At 58.5% G+C, this 20,358-nt stretch overlaps 1 protein-coding gene across 4 annotated transcripts; it reads left to right on the top strand.

Annotated features, from left to right (window-relative positions):
- Window positions 1-1,302: 1,302 nt before the first annotated feature.
- Window positions 1,303-18,043, top strand: FHOD1 (formin homology 2 domain containing 1). 4 transcript variants are annotated; one of them, XM_021541121.3, is made up of 24 exons: window positions 1,303-1,704; window positions 8,102-8,208; window positions 8,332-8,396; window positions 9,688-9,755; window positions 9,847-9,952; window positions 10,329-10,423; window positions 10,853-10,964; window positions 11,057-11,151; window positions 11,240-11,383; window positions 11,502-11,716; window positions 11,870-11,980; window positions 12,278-12,301; window positions 12,962-13,015; window positions 13,430-13,596; window positions 13,849-14,744; window positions 15,000-15,152; window positions 15,287-15,469; window positions 15,736-15,855; window positions 16,008-16,169; window positions 16,270-16,460; window positions 16,533-16,725; window positions 16,804-16,957; window positions 17,043-17,219; window positions 17,622-18,043. In XM_021541121.3, the coding sequence occupies exons 1-24, from the start codon at window positions 1,318-1,320 to the stop codon at window positions 17,702-17,704; spliced, it is 4,062 nt and encodes a 1,353-aa protein (XP_021396796.3). In that variant the 5' UTR covers window positions 1,303-1,317; the 3' UTR covers window positions 17,705-18,043. The 4 variants fall into 4 exon arrangements, with proteins under 4 accessions (XP_021396796.3, XP_021396794.3, XP_021396797.3 ...); XM_021541119.4 differs by lacking the exon at window positions 17,622-18,043 and having other exon boundaries at window positions 17,043-17,593; XM_021541122.3 differs by lacking the exons at window positions 12,278-12,301; window positions 12,962-13,015.
- Window positions 18,044-20,358: the final 2,315 nt, after the last annotated feature.

Here is a 20,358-nt window from a genome sequence, read left to right as displayed (position 1 = left end):
GCGCACGTGGGGATGCGCCAGGACGGCCCCCGCAACCCACGGCACGGCCCCGCCCGCCCGGACCGGCCCGCCCCGCACCGCCGCACGCCGCGCTGTCCCTGCCCCAGCACCCGCCCCGCACCCCCCCACTCACCCCTCACATCCCCCCATCCCAGCTCATCTGCACACTCCCGGAGCCCCCTGCCCCATCCGAGCCCCCTGTGTCCCTCTCAGCCCTCGCTGCAACTGTCCCGGTGTCACTTGCATCACCCTAATCCCCCACGCCCTCCTCCCGTGCCTCGGCTTTGTCTGAGTTTCTCCACACTGGCTTAGTCCTCAGGCACCCACCAAATTCCCCATCCTCCTCCACACTCAATCCCTCTCCCAGCTGAAACCATCTACCCCTGCCCCAGGCGCTGCCTGAGCCCCAGCCTGAACACACCCATGGGCAGCCCCCAAAATTTCTGTCTCCCCTTTACCTCCTCAGCCCCCCTCAGATTCTCCTAAAATCTCCTGTTTGCTGATTAGGCCATCCACCATGCCCTGGCAGGTGTTCCATCTCTCACACCCCATCCCTGAGCCTCCCAATCCAGGAACCAGCACTCCATGTTCTGGGTGGGCAGCCCAAGCAGCCCGGAGATGGGTGCTGGCAGAGTGCTCCATGGAGAGCCAGCTCTGACCTGTGCCCACATATCCCTGGAGGACAGGACAGGACACCTTAGCCAGAGCAAGACCTCTGGCTGGCAGTGCCTGTGGCATGGGCACTCTCAGATGCTGAGTGCCAGCTTGAGCTCACTGGCCAGGTAGGAATGGGCCACAGGACACTTCCCTGGAGGCCTCGGTGGCATCATCTTTTCTCATCTCTCTGCCTGGGTACAAATGTGCTACAAATGTTTGCCAGCAGAAGCCAACAGCTGGGGAACGCAGCTGGAGGCAGGAGCAAGGGGAAAGCACCCTGCCCATAACTCCATCACACCTGATCACTGTCATTGTCCAGGAAACCTGTCAAAAGGAAAGTAAAATGGGTTTTTTATGCCCCACTTCCAGGGCAGCACCACAACACCCTTGGATGCAGGAAGCTCATCCTGTGCTGCTTCCCCCCTGCCCCAGGATGGGGAGATTGAGCCCAGCTGCCCATCCGTGCTCCAGGTCACCTGGGGTGAGCAGACTCACCCGGAACCTCATGGGGCCTGGAGCATCCTGGAGCATCCCAGTGCTGCCCCACAGTGCCTGGAGCACCCCTGACGCCGGAGCAGCCTGGGGTCTGGAGATCCACGATACCGGGGCACCCTGACGGAGCCCCGCACAACGCGGCGCATCCATCCTGGAGCACCCCTGATGCCGGAGCGTTCCAGTGGAGCCCCCCAGAGCCTGGAGCATCCCGGCGCCTGGAGCATCCTTCCCGGACGGGCCCGCGGGAGGGCGCGCCGAGCAGCGAGCAGCGAGCGGCTCTCCGGGGCAGGGCAGGGCGAAGGGGCCGGCCCAGCCCGTGTCCGCCCCGGGCGCGGCGCCGCACGGGGCCGCGGCGGCGGCGGGGCCATGGCGGTGGTGGAGGCGGCGGAGGCGACGGTGCCGTGCCGGGTGCAGTACCTGGAGGACGGGGATCCCTTCGCCTTCGGCAGCTTCCCGGAGCCCCGGCGAGCCCCGGTTTACGCCCTGGAGGAGGCGCTGGCCCTGGGGGCGCAGCTGCCCGCGCTGCACCGCCTGGTCGGGGCCCCGCTGCCGGTGAGCGGGGACGGGGCGGCGGGGAAAGCCCCGTGCGGGCGCCGTGCGGGGCACGGGGTGGGGATCGCTGGCTGGAGGGGACCGGAGGGCGAGGGATCGGACGGAGTGTCCCCGGCAGCGCTCCCGGTGTGAGCCCGCGGGAGATGCCAGCCTCGGCCGCCCCGCGTGTGAGCCGGCGGGAGGAAGAGGATGTGGCGCTCGGAGCGGCAGGAACCCTGGCAGGGGGAAGCGGGATGAGGGCACGCGTCCATCCCCGTGTGGTCGGGGCTGAGGCAGGCGGCGTGTTCCGCACCGGCCTCGCACTTCCACGCCGGCAGCCGGGAGCGGAGCTCGCCGCTCCGCCTGGGACGCTTCCAGTGTTGCTTCTTGCTGCCGCACCTGGAGCTTGGGGAGGTGATGGTGGGGGCGGAGGGTCACCAGCCCCTCATCTCAGCGGTCCGGCAGCAGCTTTGTCACCGGAGAGCAGTACGGAAATGTATGCTGAGCAATTTCCTTCAGCTGGCAGGAAGGCAGGAGGCTGGATGTGCAGCGAGGCACCGTGCCTTGTTTGTGTGTCCTCAAGTCTGGCTCGGGCTGGGAAGTGGAGGGAAAAGGGGAGACAGGGCACCCTCCCTGTGTACCTGCTGTGGGCGTGATGCTCTCGGAGCATCCTTCTCAGGATGGGGACAGGCTTGTTTTCTTCTTTAGGAACGCGGGACCCAGCAGAGCTTGGCAATAGCTGAGCATCTCCGTCCTGCAGCACTCCGGGAGTGCAGGGAAGGGAGGCAGGAACCCCGGCTGGCTGGGGGGAGCTCCGCTCAGAGCTAGAGCGGAGAGATGGAGCAACAGGAGGGTGAAATTCAGCTCGATGTGCCCGACACTAAGCTTGCTGACCTTCCAGGGGAGAGGTGATCACTTCGAGACCTTTGCCTGCATCAAAAAAAAAAAAAAAAAAAAAACCCGTCCCGTTTATTCCCCTTTTCATTTTTCTTGGAGCAAAGAAGCAGCGTCTCATGTCGCCGTCATGGGATTTTTAGGTGGTGACTAAGGGGAGTTTGTTTGGGAACAAACAGCCTGGAGACATGACGAATGGAGCAAACTCAAATTTCAGGCGTGTGCAGGAGCCTGGGCAGGAGCTGGCTGTAACGGGATCCCCAGCCCAGAGTGCTGCCATGGTGGCACGGGGCAGTGGAGGGGGAGGGGACACTGGACACTGCGTTCCCGAGGGCGGGAGCGTTGCAAGGAGGTCCTGTGCCCACCAGAAGTGTGTCGATCCTGGGATTTCAGGCTCTGTTCTCTACCTAAACCAAGCTCTGGATATCTTTTCCCTGTGTCATCCCATTCACCCTTGGTGAAATCACAGGTGAACAGCCTGGATCCTGTTCTGGGTTTTTAAACCAGATTTCTGGATTATATAGGTTATAAACCATACTGCCTTTACCAACTGAGGCAGCAGGGGCTGCAGAATGCCCCACCTGACAAGCTGGGATGCTGGCTGGGGTTTGCATGAGCAAATGTTCTCATTGGGAACCTCCCACACCGGGATTCACAGCCTGTGGAGTGACATCAGTCTCCCAGGCCACTCAGTTCAGTCAAAATTCAGAGCTGGCACTCTTGGAGCCATGCAGATATCGTTCCCCTGGTATGACCAGCCAAAGCCTCCCCTGGTACTTTATGTGCCAGGTAGCACTCAGCTCCATTAGTCACCACCCTAAAATTAGTAGATGAACACTCAGATTTTTCCCAAGGAACTGGCTGTAAAAAAAAATCATCTGGGAATGCCAGGTGCCAGGTTTGTCCTGCTGGGCTCATGCCCGGACCTGCAGAGCACTGGAAGAGGATGCAGCAGCCAGGAGGGAGCTGGGCTGGGGCACCCTCATCTCTGGAGGAAGACTGAGCAGCAGGCACCCAGGGGATGAGCTGCCATGGGAGAGCAGCTGAGTCCTACTCTTGCTGGGCCCAGCTAAGCAGCTCCCTGTGCTGGGGACAGATTAGAGATGATGAGCAAGAGGTTTCTGGTGCAAGCATCGCTGCCTTGAATAGCCTGTCCTGCCCCATGACACCCTTGGTGCTTCCTCTCCCTGAACACGATCTGTCACTGATGACTTTTTCATGCTCTCCGGGAACTGTGTTTGTGCTTGGAAATACCTTCCTGCTTTGTTTGCTGCTGCTGCATTGTTTGCCTCCGGGCTGATACTATCTTCTCAGCTTTCCAGCATTTTTCTAGTACCCTTGGGTGATGCTTGGGCAAGGCGTGGCCATTCTCTGAACCTCGGCAGGCAGGTTTTGACAGGGCAGGTTTTTTTGGCTGTCCTTTAAGTCCCCAAATGCCCCTGAGCACTATCTCGCCTCTGAATCTGGGGATTTTTCCAAACAATTGCAAAACTCATCAGGCTAGAGTTTTACATTCTCCTTCCTCCCCCGGAAATCTGGGAAGAGCAAACAGTTCACTGGCCTCAGTGCCATAAACTTGCTGAGAGCTCTTGTACTCAGTAGATGTGCTGGTGGGGCAGTCTCTGTGTGTGAAGTGAGCAATCCCCATCCCACGGCCCTGGTGCCCTCTGTTTCCTAACAGGCTTGAGGAGGGCTTTGGTGTGAGTCTTTGCCCCACTTCACCCCTGGACTGCACAAAAGCAGTGAGGAGGGGTCGTCAGCAGCACTGAGTGTTGGTGCTCAGCGGCCCCCAGCACTCCCCAGCTCCCAACACAGCATCCCAACAAGGATCCATTCCTTGCATGGATCCCTGGAAGGGAGCTGCAGCCAGGCATTCATGCCGTGGCTTTTCCAGGACACCAACTGCTGCCTAGGACTGGGGTCCTCCCACTGCCACAGCTCTGCTGATGAGCACTGAGCCCCGGAGGAGCTTCCAGAGGGAAGCAGGTTTGCACTTCTGGGCTGACTCTGGGTGACCTCCAGAGATCCCTCCTGGCTTGGATATTATTTCCTGCCCCCATAAGGCAGTGGCAGTGTTCTCATCCATCTGCTGCCATCCATCATGCAGAAGTGGACAAGCACCTGGGTGCCCTGGCAGTGGACACCTCTCTTAGCCCTGCAACTAAATTGTGGTGAATGCGCTTGGCTGGGGTTGGGGTGGGTCCTGTGGCTGGTGTAACTCTGTAAACCATCAGCCCCTGTGTGTTTTGGGAGGATGAGCAGCAGCTGGTGATGCCAGGGCTTTCTGACCTGTCAGTGCCTCGTGTTTAACTGCTGCCTAGTATATTTAAATAATATATTTTTACTGTAATTTCCCCACAGGCTTTCTAGAACAGCTGCAGCAATGTTGGGAAATTGTGGTTACTGAAAAAAGAAAGTGTTAGAAAGGGGGTAAAAGTGTTTCCTTTGCTGGCAGATAAAGAGAGTATTTGCTGCCTGGCCTTGGAGCATCCTCCCATGTGGGGGTGCTGTGATAGGAGTGAGCAGGAAAATGTGATGCTGTGGTGGGTGGTGTGAGTTTGTCTGTGCCTGGACAATGTCTCCATGTTGGAGGTGAGGGGGTTTCCATTACATCCCCATTGAATCCTGGAATGGTTTGGGTTTGAAGGGACCTTAAAGGGATCATCTTATTCCACCCCACTGCCATGAGCAGCAACACCTTCCTTTAGAGCTCTTGTTCCAAGTCCCATCCAGCCTGGCCTTGAACACTTCCAGGGGTGGAGCATTCAACACAGACAGAAACCTTTTCCAGGTCGTGGGTCCTTGTTCCACATCAGGGCTGGCACCAGCATTGTGTCCTCAGCGAGACCCCAGAACCTCCCTGTGAGTGGGTGAAGGATATCCATCCATCCATCCATCCATCCATCCATCCATCCATCCATCCATCCACCCATCCATCCTGCTGCAGGGTGGCTGGGACTCCCAGGAGCCACAGGCTGGGTGTGTGAGTGTGGGACACTCTCCTCTCCCAGCTCTGCTTTGCCCTCAAAATCTGGCTCATTTTGTAATGGTTTACCAGGCAGGAGACAGATCAATCAGAGCCACCCTGCACTGGGAGCTGCCAGTGACCTGTGACCCCAACTTGCTGCTCCCAGCAGCATGACACTGGGATCCCAGCTTGATCCTACAGGGTGTAAACCCCTTGTCTGAACAGCCCCTGGCCCTGGGGCAGTTGCTGCTCCCTGACATGGAAGTGCTGCCCAGGATTTTTGGCAGGGCTGCAGGAGCCTGGGACAGCCTCTCTCCATCCCCAGGGAGGCCAGAGCCAAGCCAGGGCCCAGTGCTTGGAGCATCCCTGGTGGGAAACACTGCCAAGCTCACACGGGAAATAGATGGGGTCAGGTCCCAGGGGCTTGGCCTCCCCCCGCCAGCTGGGACATGTCACCAGCCCCAGAGGAGCTGGGGATGTTAACTCTGGCTTGCTGGGGCTGTGGCAGCCCAGAGAAGGCAAGGCTTTTGTACTGGGGTCATTTGCTCTTTGCCAGCCTAGAGTGCCAGAGTGGGTGGATGCAGGGATGCCTGAGGGGATGCCCAGGATGCTGGACAGGTGGAGGGGTGCCCAGGAGGATGCAAAGATGTCTGGGAGGATGCCCAGGAGGATGCAGGAATTGGCTGGGTGCGTGCAGGGATGTCCAGGTTGATGCAGGACAGCCTGTCCCAGTGGAGGAATTGAAGCATTCCCCTGAGCAAACCCTGTGTGGGGTCAGTGTTGGAGACCCGTGCTGTGAAGGCAGAGCTGGCAGCCAGGAGCACCTGCCCAGTGCCAGCAGCCTGTGTTTGCTGCACGTTGCCATGGCTGGCTGGCATGGCCAGTGGCCACAGGAGGTGGAGTGGGACACATCAACATCCAACCCAACAACAGTGCCCTGCCAAATTGCCCCTATTAATTACTTCATGCATGTGTCATTTGACTTTACCCTCTGGTATTAACGTCACACTCAGAGTGAATTCATATGTGTGAGCCTGTGCACAATGCTGCCATGCAAGGAGATGGGAATGCCATGGAAAGGAATCCCAGTGAGATGCTGGAGCCTTACCCAGAGGTGCTGTGGGATCTCCAGGGCCACAGTGGGGAAAGGCATTGATGGGAAAGGCAGAGAAGCTGTGACTGTTCCCATCTGAGCTCCTCAGCCACAGGACTGTGCTTGGAGCTTTTGCAATTTGGTGCTGAAATTGAGGTGGGGTTTTAGCTGGCTGATGGATCCCCATTTCTCTCCCCTATTGCTGCTTGCACTGCCTGCTCTTGTTTGCACCATGAGCAGCTTTAATACTGGGGTTTTATCCCAGTCCTCCGTTCCTGCCCTGCAGATGGGTTCCTCAGAGGTGGGATGAGCAGGGAGAGGGTGGGGCAGGGGAGTTGCAAGTGGTTTGGGAACAGATCCAGCGTGCAGGGGAGGCAGGGTGCTGGCACTGCCCTCCCTCTGCTTCTGCTCATGCCTCGAGGGTGAGTTGCTGTGTCCCAGAATTGCCTGGGTGCTGTGGGGTGCTGCTGGCTCCAGGGTACTCATGGACGCTGTGGGTGCAGTGCCCACTGGCTGTGCACCATGGGTGCTGTGCACGGATTTTGTGGGAAGGTGCCCCTTGCCCCAGCCTCATCTCAGGGCTGTGCTTACTGGAATTCTGATGGAAGATGCCACGTGGCTCTGGGCTGAGTCAGAGGGTGTGTCAGCCAGGGCACATCCCAGGGATTTGCACTGCTTTGGGGGGTCCCTGGCTGGGCTGGGTGCCCAACACTTCCCTCAGACCCAGTCCCTGCAGGGGGGGGCAATTTGCCAGCCTGGGAGGAGGCAGATCCTGCTGAGCCCCTGCTGACTAAAGGGAGCCCCAGGGAGTCAATCAACCTCTTGCCATGGGTCCCACCCAGGGATTGCTGAGGAGCTCAATGCTGGCAGGGCTGCCCTCACTCAGCCTCTTCCAGCCTGGGGCTCCGTGTTTCTCCACAACCAGCACCAGGCTGATGTTGTTGTGACAGGCCCTTGCCCAGGTAATAATTATCATTGACTCCATGATTCACAGAAGGTTGATCAATCTCTCTTCTTATTAAGTAACCATTGCTTTTATGGATAGTTACGATATAGGTAGACTTAATTAGTCCTGAATCCAAACACTATCACCATTTCTAATTAAGAAACCACCTTTTGGTAAACAAATCTCTATAACACATTCTATGTGTTCACAACAACAGGTGCAGCAAGTGAAGATAAGAATTGTTTCTCATTCTTTTCTCTGATCTCACAGCCTTTCTCAGGCGATGCCTGGGAAAGTTGTGTGTTTCTCTCTGTGGCCAGAGAGCTGCTGCCACAGGCTGAGGCAGGAGGTGCTCGGGCGTCTCCCTGCAGAGCCAGTGACTGGGGACAGGTGGGACATGCCACCTCACTCCAGGATGTGTCTGCCAGTGTGGGCAGGAGGGTGGCCTGGGAATGCTCTGGGAGCCTGTGGGGGTGTGGTGGGCATGGGCACTCAGCCTCGCTGTCTGCATCCCCAGCTGGAGGACTGCACGCTGCAGGTCTCGCCCTCTGGACACTACCTGGACCTTGACTTATCCCTGCTGGAACAGAAGGATGATCTGGAGGGTTTCTATGAGGAGGTCAGGTAGGGCACATGAGGTACCTGAGGCCCATGGGGACACAGGGACCCCACGTGTGTGTACACCATGGGCAAGGAGCTGTGGAGCTCCCACTGCAGGCACTCACAGCACATTTTCCCCCACCTTAGGAAGGGGAGACGGCCGACCCTGATCCTGCGCACGCAGCTCTCCGTCCGAGTCCACGCCATCATCGGTGAGTCGGGGCTGCTCCCTTCTCCAGCCTGGTCCAGCAGCTCCACTGCCCTGGGGGGTGGAGGTCTGCCTCTGCAGTGAATTTTGGCCAGGGTTTTTGTGATGGAGAGGGCTGCTTCCACCCCATAACCCCTCCCAGAGATCAGGAGACACGGGGTACCCGCTGGGTTAATCCCCTCCATCCTCAGAGATCAGGACTTTTGCCTCTTGGGCTGGGAGTCCACCACCCACCGCAGTTATTCTGGGTCATTCAGGCAAGCTCTAAATATAGCTGTGAAGACATAAACAAAGGGTTCTTGCGCAGCAGAAAGTGCTGCCATGGTTCAGGCAGCCTGCTCTGAGGTCCTACAAAATATTCGGGAGATTCAAGCCTTTTTTTTGTCTTTGGCAGGGGAAAAACAAGCATTGAGCAGAGTGATGCCAGAAGGGCATCAGCTGACTGTGCAGGGCTGCAGCTGAACTATGCAGGAAGGGGCAGGAAGCCCAGGGTCAGGGTCTTGCTCTTTGCCAGCAGTTCCCAGGCTCTGTCTGAGCCCTGAGCTCTTCTGCTGTTCCTCCCAGCAGCTCTGCCTTCCCTCTCAGCTCCCTGACAAGCTGATAAGCGAGCGGAGGAGGCTGCCAGGACACTGTGTTTTACAGGGCATATCTGGAGGACTACTTGGACATCTTGTTTTTGGCTTGTTGCAGCTGTGAGGCCGACCCAAATAAGTTGGGATGCGTGGCTAACTCAGTTTTTGCATGTGGGAAATGCTGGCTCCCAAAGGCTTTGGTGTCTTCATGGAGCCTTCCTGGCTGCTCCACGCTGGCTCCTGCCTGCAGGCACCACCCCCATAAGCACACAGTCTCCACCCCAGTGACAGTCCTGTCCCTGAGCAACCTGTGTCACACTACTGGCCTTCCTATCCCCATCCTGTGGTTTTTCCCAAGCCCTGGAGCTGCTGAGAACTCTGGAACCATGGCATGGCTGTGCCCAGGGAGGGATGGCTAAAAGTAGCTCAGCCTCCTGCCTGTGTTCCTGTTTAGGTTCTGCACAGGAAACCAAAGGGGATATTTGTGTCATTGCTGGTCAGAAAAAGAGGACACAAAAAAGGAAATAGGAAAGTGGGAGGGCTGAATGTGTAGTTGTGGTACAGCAGCTGCTTCCAGCCAGTGTGTCCCACAGCCGGGGCAATGCTGGGGTGATGGCACAGGGATCAGGGTCAGGATGAGGGGCTTTCTCAGGAAGCTGAGAGCATTTGGGATCCCCAGTTCAGTAGTGAGCCACTCACACCACATGTCTCCTTTTCTCCCAGAGAAGCTGTACAACTCACAGGGGCCTGAGCTGCGGAGGTCCCTCTTCTCCCTGAAGCAGCTCTTCCAGGTGAGGTGATGCTGGTGTGGTGGGGGACAGGGGCTCCCCCAGGGCTGGCTGCCCACCCACACTGTGGTAACACTTGGCCTTCTCCCCACAGGAGGACAAGGACCTGGTGCCAGAGTTTGTGAACCTGGAGGGGTTGACGTGCCTGATCAAAGTGGGGGCAGAGGCTGACCAGAACTACCAGAATTACATCCTCCGGGGTTGGTATTTGGGCACCTCTGTGGATGCAGAGCAGGTGACCTAAAGAAGCTGTGGATGCCCCATCCCTGGAAGTGTTCAAGGCCAGGCTGGATGGGTCTTATATGCAACCTGGTTTAATGGAAGGTGTCCCTGCCTGTGGCAGGGGAGTTGGGATGGGTCTTAAAGGTCCCTTCCAACCCAGAGCATTCCAGGATTCTGTGCTTGTCCCGAGAGAGGGAGGCTGGCACTCAGGGCAGGCGAGTCAGAAAGTCCACTAGGGCTGCTCTGCCTTCCCAGCAGCCAGACATTGCCCTTGCTGCAACGATGCTGTGCAGGGATGGGAATTCCCAGCCCCTGCCTGCTGCGCCATCGGCCTGCCCACTCTCTGCCTTGCAGCCTTGAGCCAGATCATGCTCTTCGTGGATGGAATGCAAGGTGTCATCAACCACAACGAGACTGTCCAGTGGCTGTACACGCTGTCAGGAAGCCCAGTGAGTGCCTGTTGCTCTTGGGGGGCTGCCTGTGCCCTCCACTGCACCCCCTTCCCTTCCCTTCCCTGCTTGTGGCTGTCCCCTTGAACCATCCCTCAGAGGATGTACTTCACTTTCTGCCTCTGGGCTTGGTACCCTGGTACCATTGCTTGTGTCGGGTCCTGCTCCCAGCCTTCTGGAAGCCACCCGGGATCTGCAGACCTCCCTGTTCTCATGTGACCACATTCCCAGGCACAGAGCTTGAGTAAGACACTCCTGCTCCAGGTCCCTTCCCAGTGCCTCTTGGCCATCAGCCTCACAGCTGCAGGTCCCTGGCCCCACAGCAAAGCTCCCAGTCCTGGGGCATGGGTACAGCCACCCCACAGTGCCCCAGCAGACGCTGGCAGGCCCCTGTCAGTGCTGCTGTCCCACTGCCATCCCTCGTCCCAGTTTCGCCTGGTGGTGAAGACGGCACTGAAGCTGCTCCTGGTGTTTGTGGAGTACACAGAGCCCAACGCCTTGCTGCTCATCCGCGCCGTCAACGCCGTGGACCAGGCCAGGGGTGAGTGCAGTTCCAGCTTCCTGCGAGGTCCCTGCTGGGGGACAGTGTCCCCTCCTGGCCTGCATGTCACCTCTTCATGCCCCTTTTCCCAGGAGCCTGTCCGTGGTCCAACTTAATGGCCATCCTGGAGCAGCGCAACGGGGCTGACACCGAGCTGCTGGTGTTCACCATGACACTGATCAACAAGGTCTGTGGGGGTGTCCCGGTGGTGCCACACTGCTGGGGCTCAGTGCGGGCCACCCCAGTGCCAGCAGCATCCCTCTGATTCTGCCCAGACACTGGCAGCTCTCCCAGACCAGGACACCTTCTACGACGTGACCGACTGCCTGGAGCAGCAGGGCATGGAGCGGGTGGTGCAGCAGTACCTGGGCAGCAAGGGCACCGACCTCGACTTGAAGCAGCAGTTCACACTCTACGAGGTGAGCAGGGCTCCAGCAGGGTCTGGCCATGTGCCACCCGCCTCCAGCAGGGAGGGTGAGTGCATGGAGTGGCAGGGATGCTGCTGTGCCCGGTGCCATGCCCCTGGTCCCTCCACAGAGTGCTCTCAAGCTGGAGGATGACGTGGAAGAGCCGCCCTCAGGGGGACGCAAAGAGCGCAGGAGGACGGATGAGGGCCGGCGTGGGCGGCGATCCCAGGGTGGCTCTCAGGATCCCAGTGCTGATGCCCAGCCACTGCTGGAGTCTCCTGGCACTCCAAAGGAGCCCCCAGCTGAGGACACCCTGCCTATCCCTGCACCAAGCTGCCCAGCAGAGTAAGTGCAGCTGGAGGTGGTCTGTGGTGGGGATGCTCGTGGGATGGTGAACACACCAAGATGCTGCATAAGCAGCACTTGCATCCATTGCTGGTGTCAGGGTGGAGAGCAGTCCTGTGGGACCTGCTCTCAGTCCCTGTCAACTTCTTCCAGACCCTGTCCCACCAGCATCTACAACAGCACGTCCAGTGTGCGGCTGGCCCTGGCCTCCCCCCCGGCGGAGAAGGAGCAGCCCCCGGGCCCAGGAGAGCGCAGCGTCTACAAGTAAGGAGCCAGGAGGGGCTGGGGGCATGGGGGTCCCCCAGGGCAGCAGGGTGGGCTCCCAGAAGCATGGGGTGTGTTCATCTCAGGGCACACTCTGCCTTTCCCCAGGGGGAAGCAGTCTGGGAGGGCACTGGGGCTGGACAGATGTATGGGGGAGCAGCAGGTCTCAAAGGGTCCAGCCAGGGGCTCCAAGGCATCCTTTGGGCATGCACAGCTCTGCTCCAGCTCCTCCTCATTCTCCTCTCTGCCCACGCTTGTCCTCTCCTCTGCCCACTCTTTCTGTCTTTCCTTTTGCAGGCTGCACCAAACTGCCCCTGTCTGGTAAGTGCCTGGCTCTGCACGTGCGTGCTCCCTCCCAGCATGGTCATAGGACCCCAGAATAGTTTGGGTTGAAAGGGACCTTAAAAAGCATCTAGTTCCAATGCTTCCACTAGACCAGGTTGCTCCAAGCATCCAGTCTAGTCTTACAGGGATGGGGCATCCACAGCTTCTCTGGACAACCCATGCCAGTGTCTCACCACCCTCACAGGGAAGAATTTCTTCCTAATATCCAATATAAACCTACTCTCTTTCAGCTTAATGTCCTATTAATTCTCCCTTGCCATGTCCTATGATGCTCTGGGGGAGCAGGCACTTGCACTCACCTTGCTGCCTCCATCCCTTGCCTCTCCCCTTCAAGTCCTACCTGTGGGACCCCTACCCACTCCCCCATCACCCCACAGGATGTGGCACCCTCTGATCCTTGCTTTGGGGTGAGGTGTTCTTGCTGGGGGTGGCACAGCCCGCTCCATATGATGGACGATGTCCCATCTCTCCAGCACCTGATGCCACGTGGTGCCTGGGCTGGAAGGGACTTGCCAGGGCTCTCCTGGGGCCACGGGGCAAGGGTTCCATGCTGGAGGGCTGCCAGGTGGGTGTGTGCAGGAGACACGAGCCCCAGGGGACCGCCAGCAGTGGGGGCTAACCCCTGTTTTCCCTCAGGCGGGAGGATGCCCCCTCCTTGCATGGGGACAAGCCTATTTTGAAGAAGTTTGAGTAAGTAGAGGCATGCGTGTGTCTCCAGGCATGCGCTTCCTTGGACTGGTGCCCGGCTGGAGGTATCTGGGCTCTGGCCACACAGGGCCTGAGGAGCAGGAGCATGCCCTCAGGTCTCTGCCTTGGTGCCCTCCTGGGTTTTGCAGCTTTTGGATGAGGGTTGCAGTGAGCACCAGGTCTGTTGGGACCAACTGGTGACAGCAGCACCCTGTTGGCACAGCCGTGGGGCCATCACCTCTCTCTGCAGGGCTCAGAGGAGGTTGAATCCTTGGTGTCTGCGATGTGGTGTGACCAGTGTAGGGGATTTCTGTGCTGTGGGACTGGCTGTGCAGTGTGGTGTGGTGTGGTTTGCTGGTTGTCCCTATTGTCCCCATCCCTGCTTTGCTTTTGGCCAACATCCACCCCATCTTGCAGAGCTCGCTTTTTGGAGAACCTGGCTGCAGCCCAGAAGGAGAAGATCTCTTCCATGGCCAAGGGACGCCTTGATGTCCTCAGTGATACTACACTGGAGCATCCTACTGCTCTTGCATGGGAAAGAGACCATGGCACCTCTGATTCCGGGATGGAGGCACCCAGCATAAGTAGGTGCTGCCAGGGTGTGTGCTCCCAACTCGTCTGGGTCCCTGGGGTGGGGAGTAGTGGCCCCTCAGTCCCCATCCCATGCCTGTATCTGTGACACACAGAGCCTTGGAGGAGCTGGTGGTACCTCCTTGCTCCAAATGCCAGCATCTGAGCACACCCCACTGCAGAGCAGGACTCCAACTCTACACTGAGCCCAGCACCACCTGCCCCCTCCAAGCAGATTGTCCCAGCTTCTCCCTCTTTCCCTGCAGGGTCTCGTTTGGCTCGATCTGACATCACTGACTCCTGCAGCACCATCTCCTCTGACACCAAGTTTATGCTGGACATGCTCTATGCCAAGGGCTCCTCGGAGTCGGGGAGGGAGAAGATGTTCCATGAAAGACCTTTATCCCCCCAGACCCAGGGTGAGGTGGAGATGGACACCAAGGGAAGTAGCAGCCAGGAGCAGGAGAGTCCCCGGCTCTGTGGCAGGGCTCCAGATGGGCCAGTAGCCAGTGCCCATGCCAAGCTGGTACGTGCCATGTCCAGCATAGATGATGAGGCCCACACGCAGAAGCTGGAGAACACCGGGATGATGCCCATCAAAAAGGACACAGAGCTGACATGGGAGCGCCTGGAGACCATCCCCGTGCAGCTGAAGATCAAGGACCTGGACTTCACTGATTTGGGAGAAGAAGAAGACTTTGACATCCTGGACACAGGGCCAATGACCAACGGGTCTTTCCTCCATCCTGGCATTGAAGCAATGAGTGCTGGAACATTCATGGCTCCCCCTCCACCTCCTGCACTCCCTGGTTGCCCACCACCACCACCTCCACCTCCTGAACTTCCTGGTTGCCCACCACCACCACCTCCACCTCCTGAACTCCCTGGTTGCCCACTACCACCACCTCCACCTCCTGCAGTCCCCGGCTGCCTACCCCCACCAGGGCTGCCAGGTCCCTCAACAACAGATGGCCCCTCCCAGGCCAAGAAGAAGAGGACAGTGAAGCTCTTCTGGAAGGAGCTGAAGCAGCTGGATGGCACTGTGGAGCCTGGCAGGTTTGGCCAGGGGACACTTTGGGCATCCCTGCAGAATGTCGAAGTCAATACTACCAAACTGGAGCATCTCTTTGAGTCACGGTCAAAGGAAGCGCCAACCTCAAAGGTACCGCTGGGCACCATTAGCCAAGGGGACTTGAGGGGTGGGAGGAAGGCTGTGGGTTCCTCTGGTGACCCTGTTACCCATTCCCTATGTCAAGGATGGGCACCAGAAGCCTGGAGGCTCACTGGGGATGGTTATGGGCCATGCACAGATTTGGTTTGGCTCACTGCCTGGTCTGTGTTTGGTTCCCCATGTTCATAAGTTCATGAAGGTGAGCCCTTTGCCTGGCTGTCCCCATGCATTCTGTCCTCTTTGCAGAAAGCCATTGATGGGAAGAAGGTGGTGGTGGTGTTGGACCCTAAGAGGAGCAATGCCATCAACATTGGCCTCACTGTGCTGCCTCCCATCCATATAATCAAGACAGCCGTGCTCAACTTTGATGAATTTGCAGTCAGTAAGGAAGGGATTGAGGTGAGCACAAGAGAAGCAGGCTCAGCTCCTCTGAGGTCCTCAGTAGGTCATTTCCCCAGGCTTTGAGGTGTCCATGCCATGATGCCTGGGGTGACACATCCTGAGTCTAACATATCCCTCTTTCCCCGCTCCAGAAAATCCTAACCATGGTCCCAACTGAGGAGGAAAAACAGAAGATCCAGGAGGCCCAGTTGGCCAATCCTGATGTGCCTTTGGGCTCTGCAGAGCAGTTCCTGCTCTCCCTGTCTTCTATCAGTGACCTCACGGCCAGGCTTCAGCTCTGGGCCTTCAAGCTGGACTATGAGAGCCTGGAGCAGGTACAGAGCCATGTATCACATCTGCCCTCCACCCTCCCACTGCTGACACCCCAGCAGTGCTAAGCACTGAGCCAAGCATGTTTCTGGTGAGCACCTGTCATATCCAAACATGGGAGGTGCCCCAAGATGGCTTGGGATGGGCTGCAGATCCCCAAGGCAAGCATGGGCTTGGATTGATTAGGAGGTGGTTGTCCTCATGGGTGAATGCTGAAGCTCCCAAGGGAGAGAGTGGCCAAGGGATCTCACCTGCTTCTCCCCTCACCCAGGAGATCGCAGAGCCACTCTTTGATCTGAAGGTAGGCATGGAGCAGCTGGCCAGAAATCACACATTCAAGTGCATCTTGGCCACACTGCTGGCCACGGGCAACTTCTTGAATGGTTCCCAGGTGAGGAGCAGGGCGAGGACTAGCCATGGTGTGTGGGTACCCAGAAGGGTCTGTGGGGAGCTGGGAGGTACTGGTGGGGACCCAGTGGATCTGCAGGCTGGAAGTCTGCTGGGGTAGGGAGGGGAGTCCCTGCTGAGTCCATTGGGTTTCAGAGCAGAGGCTTCGAGCTCAGCTACTTGGAGAAGGTCTCGGAAGTGAAGGACACAGTGCACCGGCAGTCCCTGCTCTACCATCTCTGCCAGATGGTGGTAGAGAAGTTCCCAGAAACCACTGACCTCTACTCAGAAATTGCCTCCATCACCCGCTCCGCCAAGGTGAGGCAAGGCAGGTGACACCTGGGCAAGGGGAGGCTGTGGGTCCTGCGGCTGCCCAGCTACACCAGCATGGCCGTGGACTGACATCTCACTCTTCCAGATTGACTTTGAAGAGCTGGCCAACAGCCTGGTGCAGCTGGAGCGGAGGTGCAGGGCCTCCTGGCACAACCTGAAGGTGATTGCCAAGCATGAGACCAAGCCAGTGCTGAAGACGAAGCTGACAGAATTCCTCAAGGACAGCACCCAGCGCATCATCGTCCTGAAGGTGGTGCACAGGCGTGTCCTCAACAGGTTGGTGGCTTGGGGACGCAGCAGGAACCTTGCAGTCCTGTTGGTGGCTCTCCGTGACTGATGTTCCTGTAGGTTTCACTCCTTCCTGCTGTACCTGGGGTACCCAGCGAGCGTGGCGCGGGAAGTGAAGGTGACGTCCATCTGCAAACTGCTGCAGGAGTTCGCCCTGGAGTACCGCACCTGCCGGGAGCGCGTCCTGCTGCAGCAGAAGAAACGCGCCGCCCACCGCGAGCGCAGCAAAACCCGGGGACGGCTCATCACCGAGGTACGGGGACACTGGCTGGGCGCCACCAGCAGGTGACGCTCCCCGTGTCCCCAGCACCAACATCTCCTTCCGCTGCAGACTGAGAAGTTCTCTGGCATTGCTGAGGCAGTTCTGCCACCTGCCATGGTGTCCAGCAGCCCCAAGGAGCAGATGGAAGCGGGTCACGAGAGCATGAAGATTTTGCTGACCTCCCCCACAGACATCCCTGCCCGCCGCAGCCGAGCCAGCCAGGGTAGGAGCAGGATGGCAGAGGAACTCAAGACGTGCCCAGCCGGCTGGGAACAGCTGGTGCCAGCATCCTTTTTGTCCCCATGCAGGAACAGGACATGGCACCCCAACCCAGAGCTCTCCAGCCCAGGAGGATGTTCCCAGCTCACCCGATGATGCTTCAGATGAAATCATGGACCAGCTGGTGAAATCAGTGACTCACAATCCCAACCCCCGACCCTGCCCCAACAAGGAGCGCAGGAGGTCCCGTGTCAACAGGAAGTCCTGTAAGTGCCATCCTTGTGTCCTTGTGCCCTGTTCCATCTCTGTTCCACACTGTCCCATCTCCATGTCCCTGCTCAGATGCTTTTTCCCAGCTCTGCGTCCCTGTCCCCTTACCCTTTCCCATCTCTTTGTCTCTCTTGCCATGCCCTGTCCCATCTCTCTTCCCAGGCTCTGCCTAATCCCCATACTCCCTCTCATCTCTGTCCCTGTCACTGTCTTCTGTTCATCTCCATGTCTCTGTGCTCTGTCCCCATGTCTTGTCCCCCTCTCGTCATGGGTGTGCCACCATGATGTACCCTGATACCAGCCCATGCCCTGGCCCTGGCTGAGCAGGCCCCCTGTGTGGGGACTCTGGCACCCAGCGCAGCTTGTGCTGCCAGGGCCACGCTCTCCCCTTCCCGCAGTGCGGCGGACGCTGAAGAGCGGGCTCAGCGACGAGCTGGTGCAGGCGCTGGGCCTGGGGCAGGCGCCTGGCATGGAGGTTTGAGGGGGCTCTTGCTGCTCCCCACTGCCAGCAGCCCCAGGGCAGGACGTGGTGGCAGCCCCTGTGGTTCCAGGAAAAGCACGCTCCGCACCTTTGGCCTCGCCTCACTTTGCCCTGCTGGCCTCCAGCTTCCAGAGGTGCAGGCAGCAGGATGGGAGCGATGCCCCAGAGCTGCTCCATGGCGACTGGGATGGAGGATGCTCAGCACTCGTGCTTGGAGGCTCGAGGTTCATCTTCTCAACAGTATTAGAGGGGTCATGGGGCTGGGCTCAGATACCCTCTGGGAACTGGGTCTGGCCCACAGCCACTGTGGCAATAAAATGATCTGATATGCTGTCAGCATCTCTTGTTCCTGGATCTGAGAGGCCAGTATGATGTGGTACTTCCTCCCTGGCCAAGCCACTATCCCTTCTCCTGCATCCCCAACCCTGCTGCCTGGGGCAAGCACTCAGCCAGCCTGTGGCTTGTAGGAATCATTGTTCCTCTGGGAACAGCATGATCCCCTCTATACCGGGACAGCTGGGGAACTTTTCCAGAAGGAGCAAGGACTGCTGCCAGGCTCAAGGCTGCATGCTCAAGGACAAGAGCAGTGGCTCGAGCACAAGGCCACAGCACAGTAAAATTGTCTCACTTCACCTCTCCTTTACAAACCTCTCCTGGGGGGTTTAGCCAGACCCAGAAATGGCTCAGAGGCAGCGTGGTTGTTCTCCTCTAGAGCAGGTCCAGGGCACAGCAGCCATGTATACCCCAGCTGCAAGCCTCGGAAATATCTGTGCTGGGCAAAGACAAGCTGCCTGTTCCTGTAAATGCATCAAAGACAGCATCTGCCTGTCCCCATGGGAGCCTGGGAGATGCTCCTGCCACCTCCTGTCCCATGTGGCTCATGCCATGCTAGACACAGCTTAAACCCCACACATGGGCTTCTCACAGTGGGTGCCATTTCTGAGGATCCCCCTCTGCCAGCGCTTTGGGCACTCTCACCTGTGGTAGAGGCATTTGGGAATGGTGTCATGTCATCCATCACGACAGCTCCACCTCGGCGCTGCCCTGGCGCTGGCTCCGGCCCTGAATCCCGCACAGCAGGTCTGTGGCTTTCAAGGAATGAAGAAAAACTCCACCCGGCAGGGCAGCTTTTTCCTCCTGGCTATCTCTGCCCAGGGTTGTCCCTCTCCCATGAGGCTGGACATGCCAGCCTGCCCCAGCTTGCAGTGTCTGAGATCTTCCTGAGAGGTTCTGAAAGCAGCAAGATGCCACACTGAGAGCTGCAAGCGTCCCACAAGTGCTTCAAGATACAGTCTGGCTTTCCTGCCTTCTGGGTGCTTGACTTGGGGCTGCAAAGATAGGACAAAGAGGTTATGATAGGCAACAATGAGCCACAGGAGGAAGGAGAAGGGGCTGAGAAAGCATCTTCTTGACCCCCTGCACCTACTCCAGGTACCTAAAATGATATTGCACATATGACGGCCCCAGGATTGTTACTCCTGAGGGCTTGCTGGGGGAAACTGAGGCAGGGTGCAGGGGAATGTGTTTGGGTTTTTCCACGGTTTTTTTTTTTTCAGCCTTGGTGTTATTTCTAGGATTCCCAGCCTGGCCCTAGACAAACGCTGCCCTTGAGTGGCGCCTGAAGTGCTTGGCTTGGCCACAGCACAAGTGCTTTCTGCAAAAATTATGACCAGTAGAGGTGACCCCTGAGAAGGAGAGGGGGTGGCAGGATGCTGGAGGCACCTTTACAAGCTGAGCGAGGTTTGGGACAGCCAGAAGAGGCTTGGTGGGGACCTGGAGCACATGTGGCCTCAGGCAGCATCAACAGAGATGGGGTTGGGGTGCTGCACCCCCAGTGGACTTCTCGAGGTGGGATGAAGTGACCCTGCCAGGGCACATCGAGCACCTCCATTCCTTGCTCCATCTCCATCCCTGCCCACGCCAGCCCGGGACCACGAGCTGTGTGCTGCTGCCACGAGGGGGCACGGTGGCCACGCGCACCAAGAGAACGCCCGCAAGGACCGTCCCGGCCCCAAAGGACGCCCCGTGTCCCGCCGCTCCTCGGCGACTCTCGCTGGACTTCATTTTGTTGTTGTCCCCTGCCTGGCACCCGGCCGGGCTGCCCCCTGCTCCCCCTGCCCGCAGACACAGCCTGCCTCTCTCATGTCTCCTGCTGAGTGACAGCCGCGTCCTTGGTCCTGCCTGTTCGTCTGTTTGTCTGGCCGGCGGGGACAGGCTCCTGTCCCCTGTGATCAGCTGTGTCTCCACGGCTTGGCCCTGGCCCTCATCCTGCCCTGGCCCCGTTCCAGGCAGTGGGGAGGAGCAGGGGACAGCAGGAACGAGCCTGGCTCCACTTTATGTTGCATTTATGCTCTTGTGTAGCTCCCAGCCGTACTGTGATAGATGTTCCCTGCCTTCTCCATTCCATCTTTTCCATGGGACTGTCCCAGCACAAGATCCCGTTTGCTGCCACACTCCGAGGTTGGCTCCAGCTTCATGCTACATGGGCATGTCCCCACTGCCACCCCCAAGCTCAAGGTGGGGGATTGCCTGTGGTTCTGGCCTCGTGGTTGCCACAGAATCCCACCACCTTGTGTGGGAAGCACGATTCCCATCAGTGACAGCACAACTTCTCTTCCCAAGTCAGAGCCATCTCGAACACTTCTTGCCAATAC

The sequence above is a fragment of the Lonchura striata genome, chromosome 11, assembly GCF_050655825.1.
Source record: "Lonchura striata isolate lonStrDom1 chromosome 11, ASM5065582v1, whole genome shotgun sequence".
Classification (NCBI taxonomy): domain Eukaryota; kingdom Metazoa; phylum Chordata; class Aves; order Passeriformes; family Estrildidae; genus Lonchura; species Lonchura striata.
Note: the sequence above shows the minus strand (reverse complement) of the source record. Positions and strands in the feature narration are given on the sequence as shown.

Bases quoted from the DNA above. Each gene is read 5' to 3' on its own strand.
- FHOD1 (XM_021541119.4), top strand. From the start codon at position 1,318: ATGCCGGAGCGTTCCAGTGGAGCCCCCCAGAGCCTGGAGCATCCCGGC. The intron at 10,424-10,852 runs GTGAGTGCCTGT...CCCTCGTCCCAG, and splicing joins ACACGCTGTCAGGAAGCCCA to TTTCGCCTGGTGGTGAAGAC. The intron at 12,302-12,961 runs GTAAGTGCCTGG...GTTTTCCCTCAG, and splicing joins CACCAAACTGCCCCTGTCTG to GCGGGAGGATGCCCCCTCCT.